Source organism: Chroicocephalus ridibundus, chromosome 5, assembly GCF_963924245.1.
Source record: "Chroicocephalus ridibundus chromosome 5, bChrRid1.1, whole genome shotgun sequence".
NCBI lineage: Eukaryota > Metazoa > Chordata > Aves > Charadriiformes > Laridae > Chroicocephalus > Chroicocephalus ridibundus.
Window position 1 is genome coordinate 8698881 of NC_086288.1, and position 22087 is coordinate 8720967.

The 22087-nt window shown below is 42.9% G+C and overlaps 1 protein-coding gene across 5 annotated transcripts in view; it reads left to right on the forward strand.

Annotated features, from left to right (window-relative positions):
* Positions 1–10021: 10021 nt before the first annotated feature.
* The window catches only part of LRBA (LPS responsive beige-like anchor protein), a 414612-nt gene continuing 402546 nt past the window's right edge, over positions 10022–22087 (forward strand). For 2 of the 5 annotated variants that reach the window (XM_063335808.1, XM_063335810.1), the window contains exons 1-2: positions 10025–10635; positions 10871–11345. In XM_063335808.1, the coding sequence (XP_063191878.1) occupies positions 11118–11345 (228 nt within the window). In that variant the 5' untranslated portion in view covers positions 10025–10635; positions 10871–11117. Of the gene's footprint in view, positions 10636–10870; positions 11346–22087 lie in introns of all 5 variants that reach the window. The other 3 variants (XM_063335812.1, XM_063335809.1, XM_063335811.1) reach the window with 3 other exon arrangements.

Here is a 22087-nt window from a genome sequence, read left to right on the forward strand (position 1 = left end):
AATTACCTTTATATGTGTAAATGCACACAAAGCAGAACACCAGGGAGGCCGTTTTACAACAGATTTAATCAAGAGAACATCTATGTCTCCTCATAAACTTACTTAACCAACTTTGAAAAAAGAATGGAGTTGATTAGACAGGTTAATGGGGTGATGTCTTTATAAATGACAGATGGCCACGTTAGAACAGAAAGTTGTTCACTCTCCATTTTTTATTTTATTTTACTTATGAGACTATTTTACTGTTTTTTTACTTATGAAAGCATAGCTCATACATTTTTGATTAGCAGTCGTTCACTGAAAAAAAAGCAATTTCCAATGAAACTGAACTTTTAACTGGATGGATGTTGTCATTATGCTGAAGTGGCAATAATCAGAACTAAAATACAAAATGAATTTTTTGGAATTCCAGGTCCTTATAAACATCCTGACCTCCCCGCATTGGCCTGCAAATGGAGAAAAGTGCTTACAGATTTGCAAGCTCATAAGAACATAACAAAGGAATGGAAACATGAAGAAGAAAGCTAGCTTTTTTATGATAAAGGGAACCCATTAGTGATGAATTTGACAGTCTAATTAAAAAATTAGAATTCAAAGAAGGCAAGATTCTTAATTAACAATAATAAAAAATGTTATTATAGTACAGCATTAGCTATACTGGGGAAAAAAAAAACCACCTTGGGCATAATGATTTTACCTCAGAATTGTTGAAGTGCAGAATGTGGAATAGCCTAGACTGTTAATCTTCCCTCAGACATATGAGGCATCTGGAAGTGGATCACACCCACAGCGTTAACTGGAGGAGGATTCACTAAGTACCACTACAAAGACCTCTGTCAGTGCGCTCTGGGGACCCTGGCCGGGCCTGCAGAGGAGGAGGCGCAACAGCTGAATCTGCTGTTGAAAGCCACCATCGCGGCAGCAGCTCTTGGCTCGTTCCTGGACGGCATGCTGCTCAGGAATGCTCTGTGTGCCACCCCGGAATGTGCCACAGTTTGTGAAGCCCTCTCCAGAGATTTCCAGTGCTTACTTGTGTGTTAGATAATCACAATTGTGCAATTATTTCTGCAATGTTCGCCCATTGCTATTCTTCCCCTATATGAAAAACGACCATTCCTAAATGGACCAGAAATAAAGAAAATAAGATGTGCAGTGCTAACCTTCTACTGTTTTTTCCACCTCTTTTGGCATTTTTCGCTGATCTGAAGTGTACAGTTTCTTCATCTGATGCAGATCCGTGATTAAAACAATCCTATTGAACAGCTTTCTAGCCTTCCAGACATGAATTTGAAAACCAGTCTCCCAGGAATATTTTCTCTTGAAGATTTCTGTGTGAATTTGGGATTTCTGAGAAGCACTAGACTAAGTTTTGAAAAGCCTCTGGATATGTGGGGCCTTTTTGCATTTATCAGGATTGTGGTTGCAGTGCAGTGAAACAATCCTTAAGCACCTATGTGAAACTCTGCAGTACAGCAGTAATGAACGAGAATTCTAGATATTCCATCAGGACAATGTGGCTGCACCATATCAGAGTCTGGCTCAGCATTTTTTCAAGTTTTCCAAGTGCTAGCATACTGCGGATTTTTTTAATAAAGTACAATAGCATATCACAAGTTCAATTTCATTTATCTGTACATATGCAAATCAATGGTTTCCGTAACTGCGGCTAATCCTCATTAACAGAAACAGATCAGCTTATCACTTAGGTAGGTGAGTAGGTGAGTGGTTGCCTTAGCTCTTATTAGTAACATTATAATCAACAGTTTGAGGCAATAATTTGATATCATATTTAAGTCACTATACAACTCAATTGACTTGTCACACAATTTACCTCTTATTAACATACAGAAAATAAATTTCACACAGAGTATTCATCTCGGTAATAGCCATGACTGGCTTTGTGTTCCGAATTGGGGTTTCCAACAGATTAATTGCTATAACATCAGTAGCACCACTTATGAACGTATTACTGTCTGGTCAAGTGTTACCAAACCAAGATGGACATAATGCCATGGAAACTGTTTAGCTCTACCTGTGCTGAATTGATTTCTGAAGTTCAGTCAAAATTTTACCATGTCCTAATACCACAGCCAACCTCTGCTGTGAGATTCCAGATTTTCTCCGGGGCTCCTATTTTCGCTCACAGAATTTTGAGGTGGAGGTACAAATTTTTTGTTTTCAGTTAGTGCCAACTGGAGTAATCAGAACGGTGGTGGATCTCTGGTTTCATAGATGTAGGGGTTCAAATGGAGGGGTAGTGAATTCATCGGATGTAGGGGATAATATAGAAAGGATTATGCAAAAGATTTGTATCTCCAGGAAATACTAACTTCCACGGTGCGGGATGCTTAACAGTAAGCTGCTGTCTTCCGGCACCTGGCTGCCTTGCAGAGTAGTCAGTTTGAGTGCCCGGATATGCAAAATACCACAGCTAATCTAGTCAGACAAGCCTTGATCACTTTAGTTAACTGTGATTTCTTAAAGTAAGTACATAAAATAATGTTCCTCGGTACATGGCCATTACAATGTTCTAATGAAAGACGCTGCAGTTTGGAAGAGCCTGGTAAATGCTGCAATCTTCAGTATCATTTCTTTCTGTTTTCATTCCATTCCCAAAACACTGACTCCCTCGATTCTTTCCTGCTCTGTATGGACTGCCTCCCTGTAGCCCTGCTTGCCATCGGTCCTTGTTTCTATTAAAACAGTCTCTTAATCCCCATTCCTTTCACTTTCTCTGCTGTTCTGTTCTCTGTTTAATTCACCTATTTTGATACAGTCCCTCTCCTTCCAAAACATGAAGATTACCTCCTCTTCCTTGTCCTGCTCATCCTCCTACACACAGCCCTATCAAATTTTCTCCCTCCAACAGAGCCTCCTCCTTCTGAATCCTACACAAGTATCTCTTCAGGGGGAGCGATATTGAAAAGAAAACGAGATAATAAAAAAGTGTGTGACAGACTAAAGTAAAAGTTAAGAAGTTAGTAGTTATAATATAAAAGTTTCAGGTGAGCCAAAATTAATACAGCATCCAAAATGTATAATACCTATTTAAAAAGGAGAAAAACAAATACAGCATGAATTCTCAGAGACGCACGCCCACACTCGCACACCCACTTTCTTTTCTTTTTGCGTAGCCACCAGTTGCTGCACGGTCTCTGGGAAACAATGACTTAGCCAAAATCCCCAGGCTTGTCTGTTCTCTTCTAACTATTTTTACTTCAACGTTGTGATCCAGAGAAGTACTAAAAGCCAGAGGAAGATTACATGGTTTATGGGTTCATTACAGGGGCATCTCTAATCTTTGTAGTTGTAACTATACAATAGACCTGAAAGACTGAAGCATCACAATCTATGCCAACAGTGAGCTCTTTCTATTATTATTATTATTATTATTATTATTATTATTATTATTATTAAAGTTTTTGTTACTCATTCCTTTCTGTGACGTAGCACAGGTCCGTAACTGCATTTATTCTACAGGTCTTAATCCAGCCTCTGTGAGAAGCAATTTGTTGGGGATTTCAAAACATCCTCTGAGATCATACTAGAGTTTTAAGCAGAGAACCTCTCATAATCCCTCTCAAAACTCTAATACGGAGCTATTTCTGTGTCTTCTGCTTCTTTTGGACCCTTTGCGTTCGACTCTGGCCTTTTACGTAGCAAAACCGGGTTTGGCTGGAGAGTTTGAACAGCATGTGAGAAATGATTGGCGTGCAGCGATGTGGGTGGGTACAGCTGCTGCTGGGCCAGGAGCTGCGGCTTCCCCAGTCTCACAGAACCCCTTGTGTCCAGCACAGCAGCACAGGTAAGCGCAGGCTCAAGGCCACCTCCCTCCAGCACCCTCTGTAAGCGTGCAGATACCTGACCTGAGGGAAATGGCATTTAATCTCGGGTTTTGGTGAATAGGTCCTTAGTGAAGAAACATGATTTGTAGTGTCTTCTGTATGCTAATGCCATACACCTTTGTTTTGCCCAAACACAGCATAGGGCTTCCTACCAAAGCAGAAAACCAAGTAAAACATGTCTTACAGTGCTGTCAGAAACTGGATTTTTAAGAGGACTTTCATAACAATTACATCTTTTAGTACGAATGAGGGAGTGGAAAAAAGGCTAACAAAATAAGGGTGTGTGACTCAAAAGGAAAGTAAGGAGTGCTCATTAAAAAAAACGCACAACGAAACGAGTTGTTTCATAAGTTTATTCAGAATTTACTGTGGCAAAAGTTCATATTTCCTTTGACGGAGATGAAATATTTCCTGACATGACTTGGATAGTGTAAGGAATTACACTGACATTTTGAAGATCCTTCCTAAGCCAAAGGAACCAAAGAAATGAACTAAAGCAGCGTCTTCAGCTCAGTACCGGCATAATTTCCTTAGAGAATGGAAATGCATTTTCTAATGCCACCTAGATGAGACTCATTAAGCATTCATTTATTAATTCAGTGCTTTTAAGCACACTGATAGCAGTAATCACGAGCACGTGATGCAGACAAATGAAGAGATATACTGATTACACTTCTAAACAAAATGAGTCAAATTCACCATATGCGTTTTTAAAAATACATTATAAAAAAGTAAAATTCTACATTATAAAAATGCACTGAAGTATTTTTTAAAAATAAAATAATACCACCTAACCCATACCGCAAAAGCCTTCACACCTAATCAAAAGAAAACTTCCTCTTTAGGCAAGGCTAATCTTTATTTTGGGATTACATTGCTCTCTTGAAGTATTATGTTCTCTGTAGCAACAGAGAGGACCTCTCATATTTAAGGTCAACAGTATTTATAAGCAGCTTTTTAACTTGGATTCTAATTTCTAGTCAAGGATTTTTAAAGCAGCTCTGAATCACAGAATCACAGAATCATTTAGGCTGGAAAAGACCCTTAAGATCATCCAGCCCAACCGTTAACCTAGCACTGCCAAGTCCACCGCTAAACCATGTCCCCAAGTGCCACGACTACACATCTTGTAGATACCGCCAGGGATGGCAATTGCACCGCTTCCCTGGGCAGCCTGTTCCAGTGCTTGACAACCCTTTTGTTGAAGTAATTTTTCCTAATATCCAATCTAAACCTCCCCTGGCGCAAATTGAGGCCATTTCCTCTTGTCCAATGCTCAAGATCAAGGAGCATTTTGCCATAAAAAGTTATAAAATTATATATGATTTCTTTTCCCTCATTTTGCTTAAAGGCAGAGTATTTTATTGCTAAAGTGTACTTAATTCAAAACTTTTTCTGACATTACTGGATGTCATGAGCCTTCCCTCCACCCCAACAAAACTGAACTCATCAATTTAGTTGGACTGTGTAAGCAGAGGGAAATTATGCATTATTATGGACACTTGCGTCCTTATCCTATATGAACTAAATGGTTTTTTTTTTACGTAAAAGATCTGATCCCAGAGCACTGTTCAGATTTAGCTGCAGCAATTAAAAAGGTTAATGACTCCAGCTGCCAAAAATTACTCTTCTTGCAACAGCTGCAACGAAGCTGGCAGTGGGTCTGCTCCTTAGTTGCTGTACCTCACTCCCCCCACTAGCTATGGATGCACACTGAAAGATACCACCAAGTCTACTCTCCCCCGGGGCTGAACAGTCCCAGCGCGCTCAGCCTCTCCTCCTACACCAGATGTTTGAGGATCTTCTCCATCTTTGTAGCCCGTTGCAGGACCCACTCCAGTATGCCCCTGTGTCTCTTGTACTGGGGAGCCTGGAATGGGACACAGCATCCCGGATGGGGCCTGATCAGTGATGAGTAGAAGGTTCAGAAGATTTGAATAGAGCTTCTAAACCAGCACACGTGGTAATACTTTAAAAGGATATTTAAACAGAAAATATATTTTTCATTTTTCTTAAAATCAAGTTCAGAGACTTTACTGGTACTTTCCATAAAATGTTATGGAGTTCTTTCCCAATCTGGAGTTTAAATTAATTTTTAATCCATGCGTTTTGATTTCTTTTGGGTTGTAAGGTTCAGAGAAAACTTTGTGTCATTTTTTATTCCCTTAGCTCAACGCTTCCAGTTTGATTGTGGGAGGCAGAACCAGCATTAGACTTGTAACCACACTTGGGAAACTCAGGGCAAAGGATTAAGACAGATTGGGAGGGGTTACTCCCAGTTCTCAGCTATACTTAAATAACTTTTGTCTAACATAGTCTATTTCTCCAAACATTGGGCGGTGGGTTTTCGGCAACTACCATGGTTGCTTGCACAGAAAACCAGCCCAAATGGAGAACAGATCACTTGGTGAATTTAACTTTGGTTTTACCTGGCTGAAAAATCAAATTAAAACAACAGTCTTTGGAACCCCAGACTGGCAGTGTGCTGAACGTTACCTGCCTTGACTGATGCACATCCCCTACTGCCTTTAACAATCAAGACCAGTCAAGAAGTATTTATTTATCTATAAGAAAATACGGGAAGATCTGACAGGATTCAACGTGACAGTGCTGTCTTCACTGGCAAACTGCATTTGCTGGCTATTGGAGTATGCAGTTTGGATGAAAACATCTGAAATCCATTGAGCTGGATTTTAGCAATTAATTTTCTTCTGTTTATTTTTTTTTCTAATGTGATGTTAAAACAAAGAAGAAAGCAGAAAAAGATTAACAACAAATGTTGCATTCTACGCAGATAACAGGAGAGGCCAGAAATAGCACTCATACTGCAAGTCACTAGGTACAGAAAAAATTCCAAACATATTTCATTTCTGCTTTTGCCCGGTGGCGATAGCCTGATGAAGAGTGTAGAGATAAAGGCCAAGATAAAGGCCGTTTTAAGTATTCCCTTGGAGGCAGGAAATACTTAAAAGCAGGCAGGTAAAACTGATGTGCAAAAATGGGTACTTAGCCAGTTTAAAGGCTCAAATAAAAATTAGATCTTCCTTACAAGGGGGAAGACAATACTTTAGGGAACTACAGGTGACTCATAGAAAGACGGGGAAGCTCAAGCAATAGAAGTGAGAAATCTAAAACATGCTTGAGAAATGCTGGCGTCAGGGAACTCTTAAGATGAAAATGTCAAGATTATACAGCATGTGTAGAACCACACAAGCTCACTGTAGCTTAGTAGAGTCTGAACGTGTCAGCATTACAGTTCTAAACATTTCTAATTCTGAGGGAGAAACTGCAGATGTTTGCTACTCAAATTAGAGATTATCGTCTCTTCCTAATAATGTATGTATGTAACTAAGGGAGACGAGGAAAGAAAGAAAAAAAAAAAGAGCTTACTCCTTTCTTAGGACTTGGAAATTCAAACAAGAAAGCAACTATGAAATATTCTGGTCTTGACGTACATTCTATAGATAAATGTAACAATGTAAGAAAATTATGTAGGAAGGGAATGGAACAAGCATTATAACGGAACATGATCCAGGGTGTCTTATTTTTTGCCCCAAAACTGTGGGAAATATGATACCAACACACACAAAGTATGGCATTCCCAAATCAGGCCACAGACAAGTTAAAATATTATTTAGTAATAATATAACCAGTTAGAATAGTATTTAATAATTACAATCTTCTTTAGCGTGCTTATCAGGAACATTGCACATCACTTCAGAAAGCCATTTTCCAGAAAAACCGTGGCTTGATTTTGTTTGTACCTTTTTTGTGTAAAGGGAGGCATAGATACAAACAATTTTGTCCCAAACATGGTGCAACGTCAAGAACAAGGTGCAATTTTTGTTTCCCAGACAAAACACCCGCTGGCCTCTTTGGAGTTTCACTGGGGTCAGATTTCAAAACACAGAATTTTTTACCAATTTAAAGATTCATTCCCTTTCCCTCCATAGAATTAAATAAGTGACAGCTTTTTACATCAGAGAGGATGTTAAGCATGTTCATGAAGCATTAAAATGTACATATATTTATATTTTTTCCTATATCTATCTATCTGCGAGTCATGCCCACATCTCTGAAATGATCCTTCTGTTGGAAACCTTTGTTGTTGAGATACTTTTTTTATAAAACTGATACACTTGCCTGTCTGTTAACGGCTCATAGGGGCTTGCACAGTCCTTACAAGGATGTATAATCCTTATTAACACAAACAGTCTCGTTAAAAGTGCGGCGTTGAAGACTCCTCGAATGGCGAGTTTGGAGGCGCAGACCCTCTTAATTCTTTATTACCAGATATTCACATTAATATCAGACAAATAGGTTCATTTAAAAGGTCAAACAAAAGGTTGTTTAGTCTGGAGGAAAGGAGGCTGAGGGGAGACCTTATCGCTCTCTACAACTACCTGAAAGGAGGCTGTAGAGGGGTCGGGGTCGGTCTCTTCTCCCAAGTAACAAGGGATAGGACAAAATGAAACAGCCTCAAGTTGTGCCATGGGAGATTTGGGATCAACATTAGGAAAAATTTCTACACCGAAAGGGTTATCAAGTATTGGAATAGGCTGCCCAGGGAAGCGGGGGAATTGCCATCCTTGGAGGAATTTAGAAGACGGGTAGATGGGGTGCTCAGCAACATGGTTTAGTGATGATTTGTGTCAGAGTTAGGTTGATGGTTGGACTAGATGATCTGAAAGGCCCCTTCCAGCCCAGGTGATTCTATGATCTGAGATAACACACCCATTTGTCACTCAAGCCACCTCAGAAGGGAGCGCGGAAAGGGCGCCGATTCTCGTGCTGCACAACCAGCAGGAAGCAGGACCCGGAGTTTTGCGTTGGAGGTTACCAACGGGGTGCTTCGCTCAGTTTCCAGGGCACGCAACGGCAGGTGCAGTCACTGCCTCCAGTCACCGGGATTTGGTGGGTGTTACTTGTTCACCTCCACGGCACAGGCAGGAGGGAGGGAGGGAGAAGGGAGATTTGAGGAGCGGGCCGCTGCCATGCCAGGAAGGGCACCTCGGGGCCTTCCCCCCTCCGGCCACAGGTGGCCACAGGTCCTCTCCGCGTTGCCCGGCCACCTCAGCTCGACCTTCTGAGGGCCGGGCGCCGCGGGCGGGCCCGGCCGGCCAACGGCCGCCGCTCGCCCAGCCCACACCGCTTGGCGGGAAACTTCGCCCGCGGCCACCGGCCCCGCCGCTGGCCGAGCGGTACCGCCACCGCCGCCGTTTACCCGCTGGAAATGGCCACCCCGCGGCGCGGGAGGCCGGCCCAGGGGCGGGGAGGGCACGGAGGGCAAGGCCGCGCCTCCGCCCGCCCCTTCGGGGACGAGACCGCCCCGCGCCGGGGCACGGCCCCGCTGCCAGCCGTGCTCGGCGGGAGCTGAGGGGCGGTGGGTCTAACGCCGCCGCCCCCTTCGCTGGCACCGAGAGGGCGTTTGGGGCAGGGGCCCGTCGCCCGGGCGCGACACCAGCCCTCCCGCAAGCCCGTCGAGAAAGCGGAGCTGCCTCCGACGCCAACCCGAAACAACCAGCGTTTCGCCCTGAAGGAAGGGGGCGATGTTTCCTCCCTCCTCTGTGCCCCCCTTCGACCGCCATTCGTCAAATCCGGGCGGTGTCTCGCATGACCTATATTCGCGTCCCCGGAGAGCAGCGCCGGGAGGCGGAGGAAGGACGGACGGACGCGCAGGCTGGGGGTCAGGGTGGGGAGCGGCTCACCCGCCGCCCCACGATCGCTACTGACGGGGGCGTGGGGGGGCCCCGCCGCCCCGCTCCCCCCTGCGGCGGCAGGAGCTCTACCGGGAGCTTTGAACGTCCTCCCCGCCCCCCACCGCCGCCCAGGCGCCCCCGGCCCCTCCGGTTTGGGGGTGCGAAGGCAGAGTGCGCAGCCGGCTTCGCTCCTGCACGCCGCTTACTGCCGCTCGCGTATGGTTTCTTTTATTCTTTAACGATGAAAAACAAACACAACCCCCCAAAAAACCCAAACAACAAACCAACCCGAAAACCACCCTCCCCAAAGAAAGGGCTTCAAAACAGTTACAGAACAGCCCAACAAAGTTTGGGGGGAGTGGTTGCGTACTGCCTTAGGGCCAGCCGGGTCCCCGCAGGTGAGCGTCCCCACGGCGGGCGCCCCGGGAGGCCGGGCCGGGCATGGGGGGGTGTGTGGCTGCGTGTGGAGCGCGGGGCCGCAGCGGTGGGTGAGGCGCGGGGGGAAGAGGAGGGACGGCCGCCGCCTCCCCGCCGCCGTGGCCTCGCCGTGGCTCCCCACCTTCCCGCCGCGCACCTGGGCGCACCTGAGCACACCTGGGCGTGCGCGAACCGGAGGCCCCCGCCCCGCACGGTGACGGCCCGGCCCGCCCCGCACGGCCGCGCAGGCGCACGGCTCCTGGCCCGGCGGCGCTCCGGCGGCTGAGCGCTGTCATGGCGGCAGCGAGCGGCAGCGTCGGCAGGAAGAGATGGGGCTAATCGAGACCGCGGCGTGAGGCGGCAGCGGCTGAAACTTCAGGCGCCTTTCGGAGAGCGGGGCGGCTGGCGCTGCGCGGCCCGCCCTCCGCAGCCGGCCGGCGGGACAGAGCGGAGCGGAACGGAACAGCCGCGCCGCCTCCCCGGCCCCGGAGCCGGGCGTCAGGGCAGCCCGCGCCCCCTCGGCGGGGGTAGCCAGCGGTGAGTGCGAACTTGCCCGGCGGCGGGTGGCTGCACCTGTCCCCGCCGGCCGTGCGAGGGCAGGAGCCGGAGACGCGGCAGCCGAGGAGCTGGGCGGGAAGGAGGAGCGTATTCCCTTTTTAAAAAAAAAAAAAAAGGTAATTAAAAAAAAAAAAAAATTAAGTCCCTCACGGCCGCGCTCGGAGCGCGGCTCGCGCCGTACGGCGGGTGTGCGGGGGAGCAGGTGGGGGGCGGCGGGAGCGCTCCTGAGGCGGCCGGCGCGGGGCAGGGGCAGGGCGCGGGGGCGGCGGGCTGGCGGTGGGACCCCCCCGGGCTGGCGGGGAGCGCCCTGGCCTCGCCGCGGACTGAAAAATGTCTGGGGTTGTCCTTCAGGGCCGTAAATACCTGCCGGAGGGCAGAGAGCTGCTGACAGACGCCTCCTGCTGAGGAGGAGAGAGCTGGGACTCCGAGGGCGCGTCCTCCCTGTCGGCCCCCCCCCGCCGCCGGACGCGGGTTTCCTCAGGAGCCGGAGCCGAAGGGCAGGAGCGGGCCACCGGCTCCCTCCCCGGTAGCCCAAGTCGCACCTTCTTCCCTGTGCGGCCGTTGGCGTTTCAAGTCGTGACCTGAAGGGAAGCTGGGCATGGCGAGCGAAGACAAACAAGTTGCTCAGCCAACAGGTGATGATGGAGGAGGAGGTGGAGGAGGAGCGGGAAAAGAAGGAAACGCTGCTGAAGGGGGAAGTGTGCCGCAGCCGCTGAATCCAGGAGTCCCCATCCGAGGCATCAAGATGAAATTTGCTGTGCTGACAGGACTGATGGAAGTTGGGGAAGTGTCCAACAGGGACATAGTCGACACTGTGTTTAATCTGGTAAGTTGGTTGCCTTTTTGGGTGTGAGAGAAAAGAACAGCATATGCGTGCAGAAGAGTCCCATGCTTTTTTGGTGTTGTTTTTCTGTCAATTTTTTTTTTTTGCATGTTTACACTTTCACCATACTAGATTTCATCTAGGTTTTTTTTTTTTTTTTACACAAAAGCTGAAAATAAAGCATATGAGCCTCCCTGTATGCATTTAAACTTGAAACAGCTCTCAACAGCATCCTCCTTAGTTTGCCTCAGAGAAATTGCTGCTTTATTTAGAACTGAAGTGTATTGTTATGTTTAAACATTCAACAGGTGTACTCAACAAGAAAGTTAAATGTTGATTTAGTAACTCAAACTGTCATCAGAACGCACACTTCGTTGTTTTAAGCCAAAACAACTTTTCCTGTGAAGATGTTTGTGTCCCTTTTTTTCCTTCCCGTTTGCTTTGGAAGTAAGCAGAACTTTCATGTTCTGTTTACAGGGAGTGAGGGTGTCAGGGAACAGTTCATTCAAATGCTTTACTTAATTTGCTTATTGGGAAGAGTAGAACGTGGTTTCAATGTCCTTTTTTTATTAATGAATCAGGTAGTCAGTTGCTGTTTTTTGAATACAGTACAGTATTTAATACTTCGTAACAGATCTCACTAAAAATTGAGGATACAACTTTTCCTGTTGAAGCTGCAAAGGTAATATATACTGTTGAACTTCTTGGGCCACACTTAAAACAACTAGGCGAGGTGTTCATGTTTGCTTGCTGAAGGGGACCAAACATTAGGAGAAAAACTGTCTGTAAGTTTACAAAGATACTCTGCTATTATCAGAGTTCTCAAAACATCTCTAAAAATACCCATCGTTCCTCCTTCTTCCTTTTAGTGAGCACCTTTGACTTTAAAACAGTGTGGTTTCTGACAAACCAGGAAGTGAGAGCATGTAATAGTATAAAGCTCGGTAACAAGGAAAGTTGATGCAAAGGGCATACTGTTTTTTAAATGTTGTTTGCATTTCAGTTTTGTTAGTAGTATTCTTTGCTACGTGCAAGCTTTAATGGTCACTAAATATTTGTGCGTGCTGTGTCTGTTTAAAGTTTTTTGATGTTATCTTCTTGGGATATGATAAATGTTTATTTTTTGAATGTTTTCGCATTAACAGAATGTAATGTTCTAAAGTGTTTGGATTGAAGTCCCTATACAGAGGAATTGCAGTACTGCTAACAGAAAAGTCAAGATAGAGGTTTAATGGATGCTTCAAGTATGAGAAAGTGATTTCAGTTACTTAGAGTCCGCTTGACAGTCATCCTTGACAGAACCCGGTGCTCAGATATACGGACATGAGGTTCAAAAGGAAATTCTAGTAAATAGTTTACAATTTAGGACACTTGTGTGAAGGGAAGTTGTTGATGAGTGTGTTAAATTTTACTTTGTTTCTAGCATGGTCTTTTGAGTGGTGTACAGGAGGTGTATTTTATGGCAGCAGTGGAAAGAGGTTCAGCAGAATAATTAAAAACGTAAAAGCTCCTTGATCCTGGGATTCCTTTTCTGCTCCATTTTGGACAAGAGAGGAAGAAAAAATTCAGCATGATTCAGAGAATCCTTGATTTTAGATTTAAGAGGTATGGAGAACTTGACCTGTGGACTGCATTCTCCTGGGTCTTTATTTTCCAAATAGAAGTAGGGGAGAGTTTCTGGCCCTGGAAAGTTTTGAAACTGTGTTTTCACTTTTTCTGCAAGTGAAACAACATCCCGGACCTCTCCAGGAGGATTCCCCACTGTTCTCAGTGGCTCACCTGCCTACGATGTGGGAGGCTAAAGTTCATGCTCCTGCAACACGTTATTTTATCAGAACAGAAGTAATCACTTGATAGCTATCATGAAACAACCAGTAGTTTGGTAGTAAGTACACTTTACCTGGACTATGTGAGAATAAAATCCAAATTTTTGGGCAATATCAAAAAAAGTAGGTCCCTTGGTTTCTCTGAGTCCCAGGAAAACATATCAGCTGGTGATTAATTTGGAAGGAGAAGATGTCTCGATGTTCTGCGGTTTTATTAAAACTGAAATGCTTAAAGAAATCAAGCCAATCAACAAACTCATAGGTTTTGTTACAGAAAGCATCTGTCTTCTGGATTTTTTTAATTTTTTTTTTTTTTGTAAAAACTGTTAAACTGACTTTTTAATATAGCTTTCTTGGGGTATGAGATCTCCCTACAAAGCAATATTCATCCCTCTCTCATTGAGTTCAGTTGTTAGCTGTGACCTCTTTGATTAGTTGATTAATATTCCTGAAATCGCACTGATCAGAATTTAAGGCATGTGAAATACTGGTTAGCAATGGTGTACTTACTTTTCTGTGCGTGTATGCGGAAAGTTAACTGTTGTATGAAAAAGGGATCCTTAGCTATGTCTTTTCTGGTAGTTTGTTTCCCAGCAGCTTTCGGAGTGAGTTTACTTGGGGTTCAGTTGGGTGTGTGAAAATCCTGCTGTGATCTGTTGTTACTAACGGGGTTAAGCCCAACATATCCCCTCCTATGGGGTTTCATTCAGTTTGGTGACTAATAACTGCACTACCTCGGTGGTGTTAGCAGAAATTGGCTAGCTTGCTTCTTGTACTTTGAAAGGAGGAGACGTACGGTATTTGGGGGATTTTTTTGATCACTAAAGTGAGACATCATTGGGCCAGAGTGGAAGGAAGGCTGGGAAAATCTGTGTCAAGCGGTGTTTTTACAGACTTACTCTTTATATCAAACCACCCTCAAGCGTGAAGAGTTTATTTTTTAAAAAGGGAGGTTAGCTGACCTGATTTTTATTTCTTGAGCAAACATGTTGCTCTTAATTATGCCCTTCAAGTTTGCTGTAGCATATGGAGATTATGGTGAATTTTCAAGAGAAGCCCAAAGTGCTGTCTTCACATTCCTTATCTTTAAGGACTTAAGAGATGGTCGTGTTTTATACGTGAAAGACTTAGAAGGTCAAAAATTAAAGTGCGCAGTAATTGACCTGCTGCTTATTAGAGAAATTTAAGCTTCCTTAGTCCTAATTACTTGAGTAAATAACTTATTCAGTCCAGCAATGTTGGATCCTGGAGCTGAGAACCACCTATAACACTTTCTCTGTCCAGCAGTATAACAGAGGGCTTAGCGAGCTCACTTGTAGCGTGCATCAAAAACCTAGTAGTCTCATTGTATTGTCTTCGGAAATTCTGCTCTTAGAAATATTCAATTTGATCTGCTTCATTTTGGTCAGCATTGTCTGAGAACCTAGTTTTCCAGCCCGTGTTAGATACAACTTTGTGTATTTCAGCACTTCTTAAAATTGAGACGGAAAATACTGACTTTAAAGAAAGAAGCTTTTTATTCTGTGAAAAACATTGAAACCGCATTCTTGTTCAAGCATTAATCTGTTCTGTTACTTTTCTGACAGACAGTAAGCTAAACTATGGGTTTATATTGCTCATGCACTGTGAATGATATTTTTAATTGACGTTGGGCAGCAATAACTCCTTGAATTTCCTTTGAATACAAATCAGGTGAATTCCTGTTCATTATCTCATATCTGCCCTCCACTCCTTAGTTTATTAAAATAAAAAACCTCCTGGTGGGAGAGGATGATAGAATGGAAAAATAAATTATTTACAGTGGGATCTGTTACTAACTTAAAATAGCTATGTGTCTTTCATAGTAAAATAGAAAGACAACTTGACCTCCTACTAATGAAGAAACTTCTAGGTAGAGTAGTAGAAATAATTCAGCAATTGGCAAAATTTAAAAACATATATATATATATATAAAAATTAGTTACTAGTGTCAAAAAGATTTTTAGGATCTGAAGTTTTCAGGTGTAGAGAACAAATTCTCTTTTGAAGGCTGTACAACCTGCATTGGAAGTGTCGGAGGTCCTGCAAAATCTTTTCTGGATTAAAATTCTGTGTGGAGTTTCTGGTCTACTCCATTCTCGATGGGCTTGTCTTGTATCGTATGTCAATGCTGTCTTGTTTCCAAGTTATTGCAAGTTTCTTGTTTATATGTAAAACTTAGGTGAGTGCGTATTCTTGTCTTTCAATAGACAAAGAGCTCTCACTGACAAGAGTTTTGTTCATAATGGATGCCGTATGTGCAGGGGTTAACTATGCTAGATCATTAGGTTTGCAGTGGGAAATGGGTTTTCTGGCAAAATTCTGTGATGTTTCAAGCAGATGACCATGCAACTATTGTCTTTCTCTGTGGTACTGGTGTAATACAGTTTGGTGACTTCATGCCAGAATTTACTCAGGTCTCAAGTTGAGTAGTGTATAGAGACAATAGATATTCTAAACTTTCTGCTCTCCTCTAAAGAAATGCCATGCCGTGCTCTAAGCCAGTTTTGTTTTAAAAAGCTTTAGCACTTCTAATTGTTCTGTTGACTATAATATACATTCGGTTATTTGTTGCAGTTTCTTTTTTTTTTTTTTTTTTTTCCCCTCAGTCTGTGTTGCAAAGACTTTTTTTAATGTTCTCTATGTCTCTTTAGTGAGGAGATTGTGCTTTTGATTCTGTTTGTGGATTATGAGGTCTTTGCCAAGAGTCCCCTTGAAGTGCAAATGAGAAAGAAATCTTAGTTTTTATCACCTTTGAAGGAAAAATAACGGTATCTCAGGAGCAAAGACTAAAATTACTTTAAAAACTCCATTTGTCACCTCCGTCACTTCTGCCAGACTTTACTAAAACCACGAACAAAAATCAATTTAACTGTTAAAAATTCCTACTGTTTACTTTCCTTGTTTCTTCTTTGTAAAGTAACCTTCTTCCCTGACCCAACTTGGCTTATTTTATAGAACAAATCTGAGATAAAGGTCAGGACTGCCACTTGTTTGCCTTCTGCTCGTGTGCCCTCTGCTCTTTTTGTCTTGTCTCTATTGCTATGGTTTCTGCACTCTGAACTCTTTATCGTTATTCATATTGAAAGCTAATGGCATCACCTGCTGATACAACAGGTTTCTTATTTGGTATGAATGCTTCTGAAACACTAGTACAATGGATTTTATGAAGTAGAAATTCTCCTTTTTTCATCCCTAGTCACAGACTTTTTTTTGCGTGTACGTCCCCCAAAGCAAATGCTGGTAGAATTAAATGTATTACAGTAGTAAAAATGCACCATAAATGTCTTCATAACAATGCATTGGTTTTATTACATTATTGTATGTTTTTAGAGAATACTAGGATTTTTTTTTCCCTATATTAACTTATCAATGCTGATAGCAAGTGAGAGTAACCACATAGTTTCTAGAGCATCACTGAATATTGTGCATTTCTTAATATATGCAGTCTTCCCTAGTAGGTTCCCAGTAAGTACACCTCTGGCTACAGTTATCCTAGTTCAGTCACTTCTGTCCACTTACAGTATAGATGATAAGGTAAGTCTGTGGCTTTAGCTGGGGCACGCTTGTAGTTTGGTTTCTGTTTGGTTTTGTGGTTTGTTTTTTTTTTTTTTTGGAATCATAATAAATTGGACAGTCGGCTGTCTTAGTGATCATGCGTGGTTTTACTCTTGGTGAATGAGTGGAATTGAGCAAAAGACCTATAATGCTTCCAAATCTGGCTTGATGTCCTTTTTATAAAATACGAACTTACTTCTTGCTGACCTCTTCACAGTGAGAGGCTTGTGCCCAGTTCGATGAATGAACTTAGACTCCTTGATTCCAAGTCATCTTCATGGTTTGAAGACATCTAGTTTGGGATTTGGTAACAGTAAAAGATGACTTTGGTAAGTTTAGCTGACTAAATGAGGCTGAGAGATGTCTTTCACCAGACTTTATCTAGCTCAAAATTGTTGGGTAATGGGGGTCACTTGTCCTTCACTTAAAATAAGAATTACAGACCTTCATCTTGTTCGAATGTCTTCTGAGTAGTTATGGATAAACTTACTGTTGAAGTGATGTGTGCTGGTTTGTGTTTTTTCAGGTATTGATGCAATTTGGACATTACTCTGTAGTTAGTGGAAATATCACCCTGCGTGGTAAGTGTAGGAATTCAGGGAAAGCTTGTAGTCAGTTGAGAAAGGCATGGAATGTAGTGAGAGGGTAATGGCAGTCTTGAATGACATGCTGACGACTTAGAAGAAAATTGTCTAGGCTCTGAAGAGGAGCTGATTTGTACTTTGGCTGTGATACCAACTCACTTCTGTGACTGCAACTTAAAACACACTGTAGGATGACAAAATATTGAGGACAAAATCTTAAGATCACACACGGAAATGTTCCTTTTTTTCTCACTCTTTCTCTAACTGGCCAATTTTTATAGTTTCCCATGACCAATCTAGAGTTTCAAGTGTCTCTGAAAGCTTGTGAGTGACATGCAGTCTGCGTTTTCCAGGAGTTTTGGCAACCTGTACTGCCATTAGTAGGCTCTGTACAAACCTAAAATAAAGCTAAAAAAGCAAGGCTGAACCAGACATTTACATATAGCATGTCTTAATAATGCAATAATTGACAGTTTTTAATTAGCAGTCCGTTCTACAAGAAAGACTGTTTAAAATGTGTTCATAGCATACTTTAGAATTCCCTCTTAGAGAGGAACGCATCAGTTCAGTGGCAGATTTTTCTAGCTGGTGTCCTGTAACGAAGGAGAGAGTCAGGTATCTATTGTAGTTGCTTTGCTCTCTCTAAGTAGTATTTTGTATCACCTCTGTCAGACAATAGTGGGCTCGATGGACCATTGGCCTGACCCAGTAGTGCAGGTAACACAGTAATGTAGTGGCCATATGGACTGGCTCAGGAAAAGCATTTGCGGATTAGGGAATAGAATGAAATTGGTCAAAAGCATCAGGGAAATAGGTGGATGGTGTGTCAAGGTTGCTACAAATGCTGGATGTTGCAGAGTGAGATAAAAATAGATAATTATTCATGTCGGTTGAAAGAGATGATTGGAGGGATGAATCAAAGTGTGCAGATTCAACAGGAGTGTAAGTGAAGAGAAGATTTTTCAAGTGACTGTATTGGGTGAATACTGGAGGGTGAGGAAAATCAAAGATCAGGTATTTGCTTAATTCTTTTTTGAGGCAGTGTTGGTTTGCTACGGTGTTCAGTACTCCTTGCGGAGAAGTCCTAGTCTTCTGAAAATCTTCAAGTATGATGTTTTTGTGTTAAGATTTCAAGTCTGATGAAAAATTAAAATGAGCTTTCTCTGTGGTTTCTTTCACTATCCATATATTTGTTTTACCACCTATTGGGGAACCTGCGGTCATTCTGAACTGTATCTCACTTGACATGGTATTCTGGCTTTTTTTTTTTTTTAATAGATAAGTTGGTAACTTAAAGACAGAAGCTTTATGAGGTCATGAAGTTCTTCGTGAACCATAAGGAGGAAGCTTTAATCTGTTGCACGGATTAAATAAACTCTACAGTTTAGTCATTGGTTGTGAAATAGCTGCTTGCTACCTTCGGTGTTTCTGTGTATAAAACCCTTTAAGAATCTTTTCTGTCAAATTCAGTCTTGCATGCATTAAATTTATGCATATCTTTTTAAAGAACTTCTATTTATTTTAAATGGGTCAATCTGGATGAAAGTTTTTGTTCATAATCCCTAATTACAGTTAGCTAACTTTCTGCCATTCAAGCGTCTTCCCTAGCCCCTCGAGGCCTTGCTGGCCTCTTCATAACATTTTGCATGATGGTTTTTTGGTATTAGCTTGACCTAATTACTAATGTCCTAATTTAGATTACGCTTCTGCTTTAACTACTTCTGGATTTTTCTCTTAGACTTGGTATTGCACTAGAGCATATTATTGCCTGGCCAAAAACTAGCTTGGTAATTTTTTTTTTTTTTTTCCCCCCCTCTAGGGAAACCTTCAGACTTTGTCTGGGAGCTCTGGCCATTTGCCAGGAATCTGAGGGCTCTAATTAATTTGCATAAAACAGGATGCTGTTGCCACCTGCTCTTTTAGTACCGCGTGTGGCCAGTGGAGACTGTAGTTTCCAGTATGCAGTGCTCGGTATTTAGAGCAGATAGCAATCAAGATGCATCCTTGCACAACTGCTGTAATCAAACTCGCTAAATAACGATGCTGCATGAGTTGCAGTTGTACCTTTTTCCTGAGACACTGTAGTCCTTGTGTTGATACCGGAAGCCTGTGGTAATTTGTGAAGAGCTTGCGTTGCTACAGTGCTTTAGATGCCAAAGCTTCACAAATAGGCATAAGTAGTTTCTAAATAGAAACTAATTTGTGGAGAAGAAAACCTAATGCCTTCCATTGCACTGGATTCCTCTAGTAATAACTGAGGAGCTGGGACCAGCTAAGTCCCAGGCATGATTTTCTTGTTAATAGCTGCCTTGAGATGATATTTAAATGAGAATAGCTAGTGGGAATAGGTCGTGCTCCGTCGGCTCCTGTAAAGTGCTCTGCGAGTTTGAGCTGCAAGTCTCTTTACTGCAGCCTGCATATGAGTAGTTCTGTTGATGTTTTTGTGTTCTACATACATCTAGCCAAAAAATTCATATGTGCTATACAGCAAATTCAGATTATTTTTTGTGTGACTGAAAAGCTGGAAGGGAGTTGTTATGGCAAAAACCTGTTCTATTTTGTTGATGCAAGTGAAGAAGGCAACACTTAAAAGAGCTGCTAGGTTAGCTTTCCTTTGCAACTGAAAATCAAAGCCAGAGTAACCACTTAGGACTCATCTATTCTACGGAAGTGTATTATGTGTGTTCACACCAACCACTCCACCCAAGCCCTACCCCACCTCCCCCCTTTGCCATCAGCGGTTGTTCTCTGTGATGTGGACAGAAATTACAAAAATAAATTAATGAAATTAAGTCTATCCTGTATGCCCCACTTAGATACTCCAAATTTCTAGTTTTGTACTGGACTAGGCCTGTAAAACAGTAACCGTAACAGTGCATAGGGTGACCTGTAGCTTGCTTATTCTTTCTTTCGGGAATGCTGAAAGGCTAGAGGCACCAGTAAGCAGTAGGTAAGGTGGTCACGGCGGCGGGAGACCGTGATAATTTCTCTTATACAAGAGCAGCAAGAGAACCAGTAGCATCTTGCAGTGGACTGGGAAGGGTGTGATTATGGACTCCGGGATGCTGAATGTTCATTTGATGAATCTCTCACAAATTGGTTCCTTTGTCAAACTGTGCATGTTTGGGTGGGAATTGTACTGGTTGCTTTTCCAAATATGATTGGGATGGGGCTGGGTGGGGAGCTGTTTGGTAAGTTAAGGTAAACTCTGTTGATGTAGAATTGCTGAATAAAGTCTTTGCACATCCTGCTACGTTTAAGGTTTAGTAGTCCATTATTAGAGAAGTCTTTAAGTTATGCTGTTTGCACTTCTCAGGATTGAAACTGCGTTCCTAAGGATAATTGTTTTTTGCAGGCTTATTAACGATTTGGATGGGTGATTCAGGTAGACCTTGGAATCAAGTAGTGCTTAAAAAACCCCAAAGGTTCATGATGTGGAATCATAGACATAAATTCCAAAAAAAAAAAACGGCCAATGATACAGAGGTAGAATATCTGATAAGCCTTAGAACAATGCAATCAGGGGGAGAATAGGAACCAAATGACTAATGTTGGTAATGGTGCATGACTGTTAAATAAACAAATGAAAACTATCAGTCCAGTCAGCATCTGCCTCCTGCTAATGTTTTTGTTGAAACTAAGCATGTGATTTGTCTGTCATTTGGGTTGTGAACTTGATTGAAAAGAAATTGCAAGCTTTTTTTTTTTTTTTCTTCTTTAAAGGGAGCTTAGTTACACTGGAACCAAATCCTACAATATATAATTTAGGTACTGTAATGCCTGACTTTTAGGTATCTGATATAGAGCATGAAACTGAGTAACTGTGACTGCATTTTTAGAATGCGTTTTGAAATAGCTAATGTGAGATGGGGAGCTGTGTATGTTTAATATATTGCTAATGTTATAGAGTGGGAGAACACAGATGCTGGGAACGGATATTTCAGTTGGGATTGCAAAAAGTTCTCTGTCCGTTTTGTAATCTACAGCCAAGGCTCACCTTGGACACTATGGTGTTTTAACACTTCAGTTTTCCTTGACTTAAACAAATTAGCAGTGGTGCAGAACTCAACAATAAAGTGCTGTGGAAAGGGTTTTCAGGCACAGAAACTGTACCAGCAGCTTCCCATCTTTATGCAAATCCGTAAATGCTCATGGGGAAAAGTCTGCCTGGTTTTCTTGCCCATTTCTTCCTCAAAGTCAGGTCCCAGTCTTGTGCCGTGCTAGATCAGCTACTGTTTAACCTCACACCAGGACAATCTGCTTTGTCCTTTCTGTGCTCCCGCGGCTCTTCTGTGACCTGGCAGCTGCTGCCTTCATCCTGGGCTGCAAAAGTGAGTCCTGAGCACTCATGGGATTCTGTAGTGGGCTGGGGAGCTGCGAAAGCCACTGTGCGCTGCAGTTGCTGTGGACCAGTGGATTGGCAGGGGTATTGCCTTTGGGGAGATGTTTATTCCATGGCTCATCTGAGACCTGGCACTGAAGACTTGTGCCCTTCCTGTGTACTGCTTTTAAAGTGAAATGTATATTGCTCTTTGGGAGTTTTGCTGGCTTAGTAAAGTCTCACCTATGCAGGAAATTAAAGCCATCCTGATTTCTATCCTTAGTAGTAAGAGATTCAAATTGCCATTTGTCAGGAGTACCTAGCGATGGTATTCTAAGTGACTTGTACGGGGACATTTCTAACACCTCTTCTGCTAAGACTAGGCTCATATACAGCAAAGAATGCCAAATTCATGGGTATGGAGTGAAGGCACAGAAG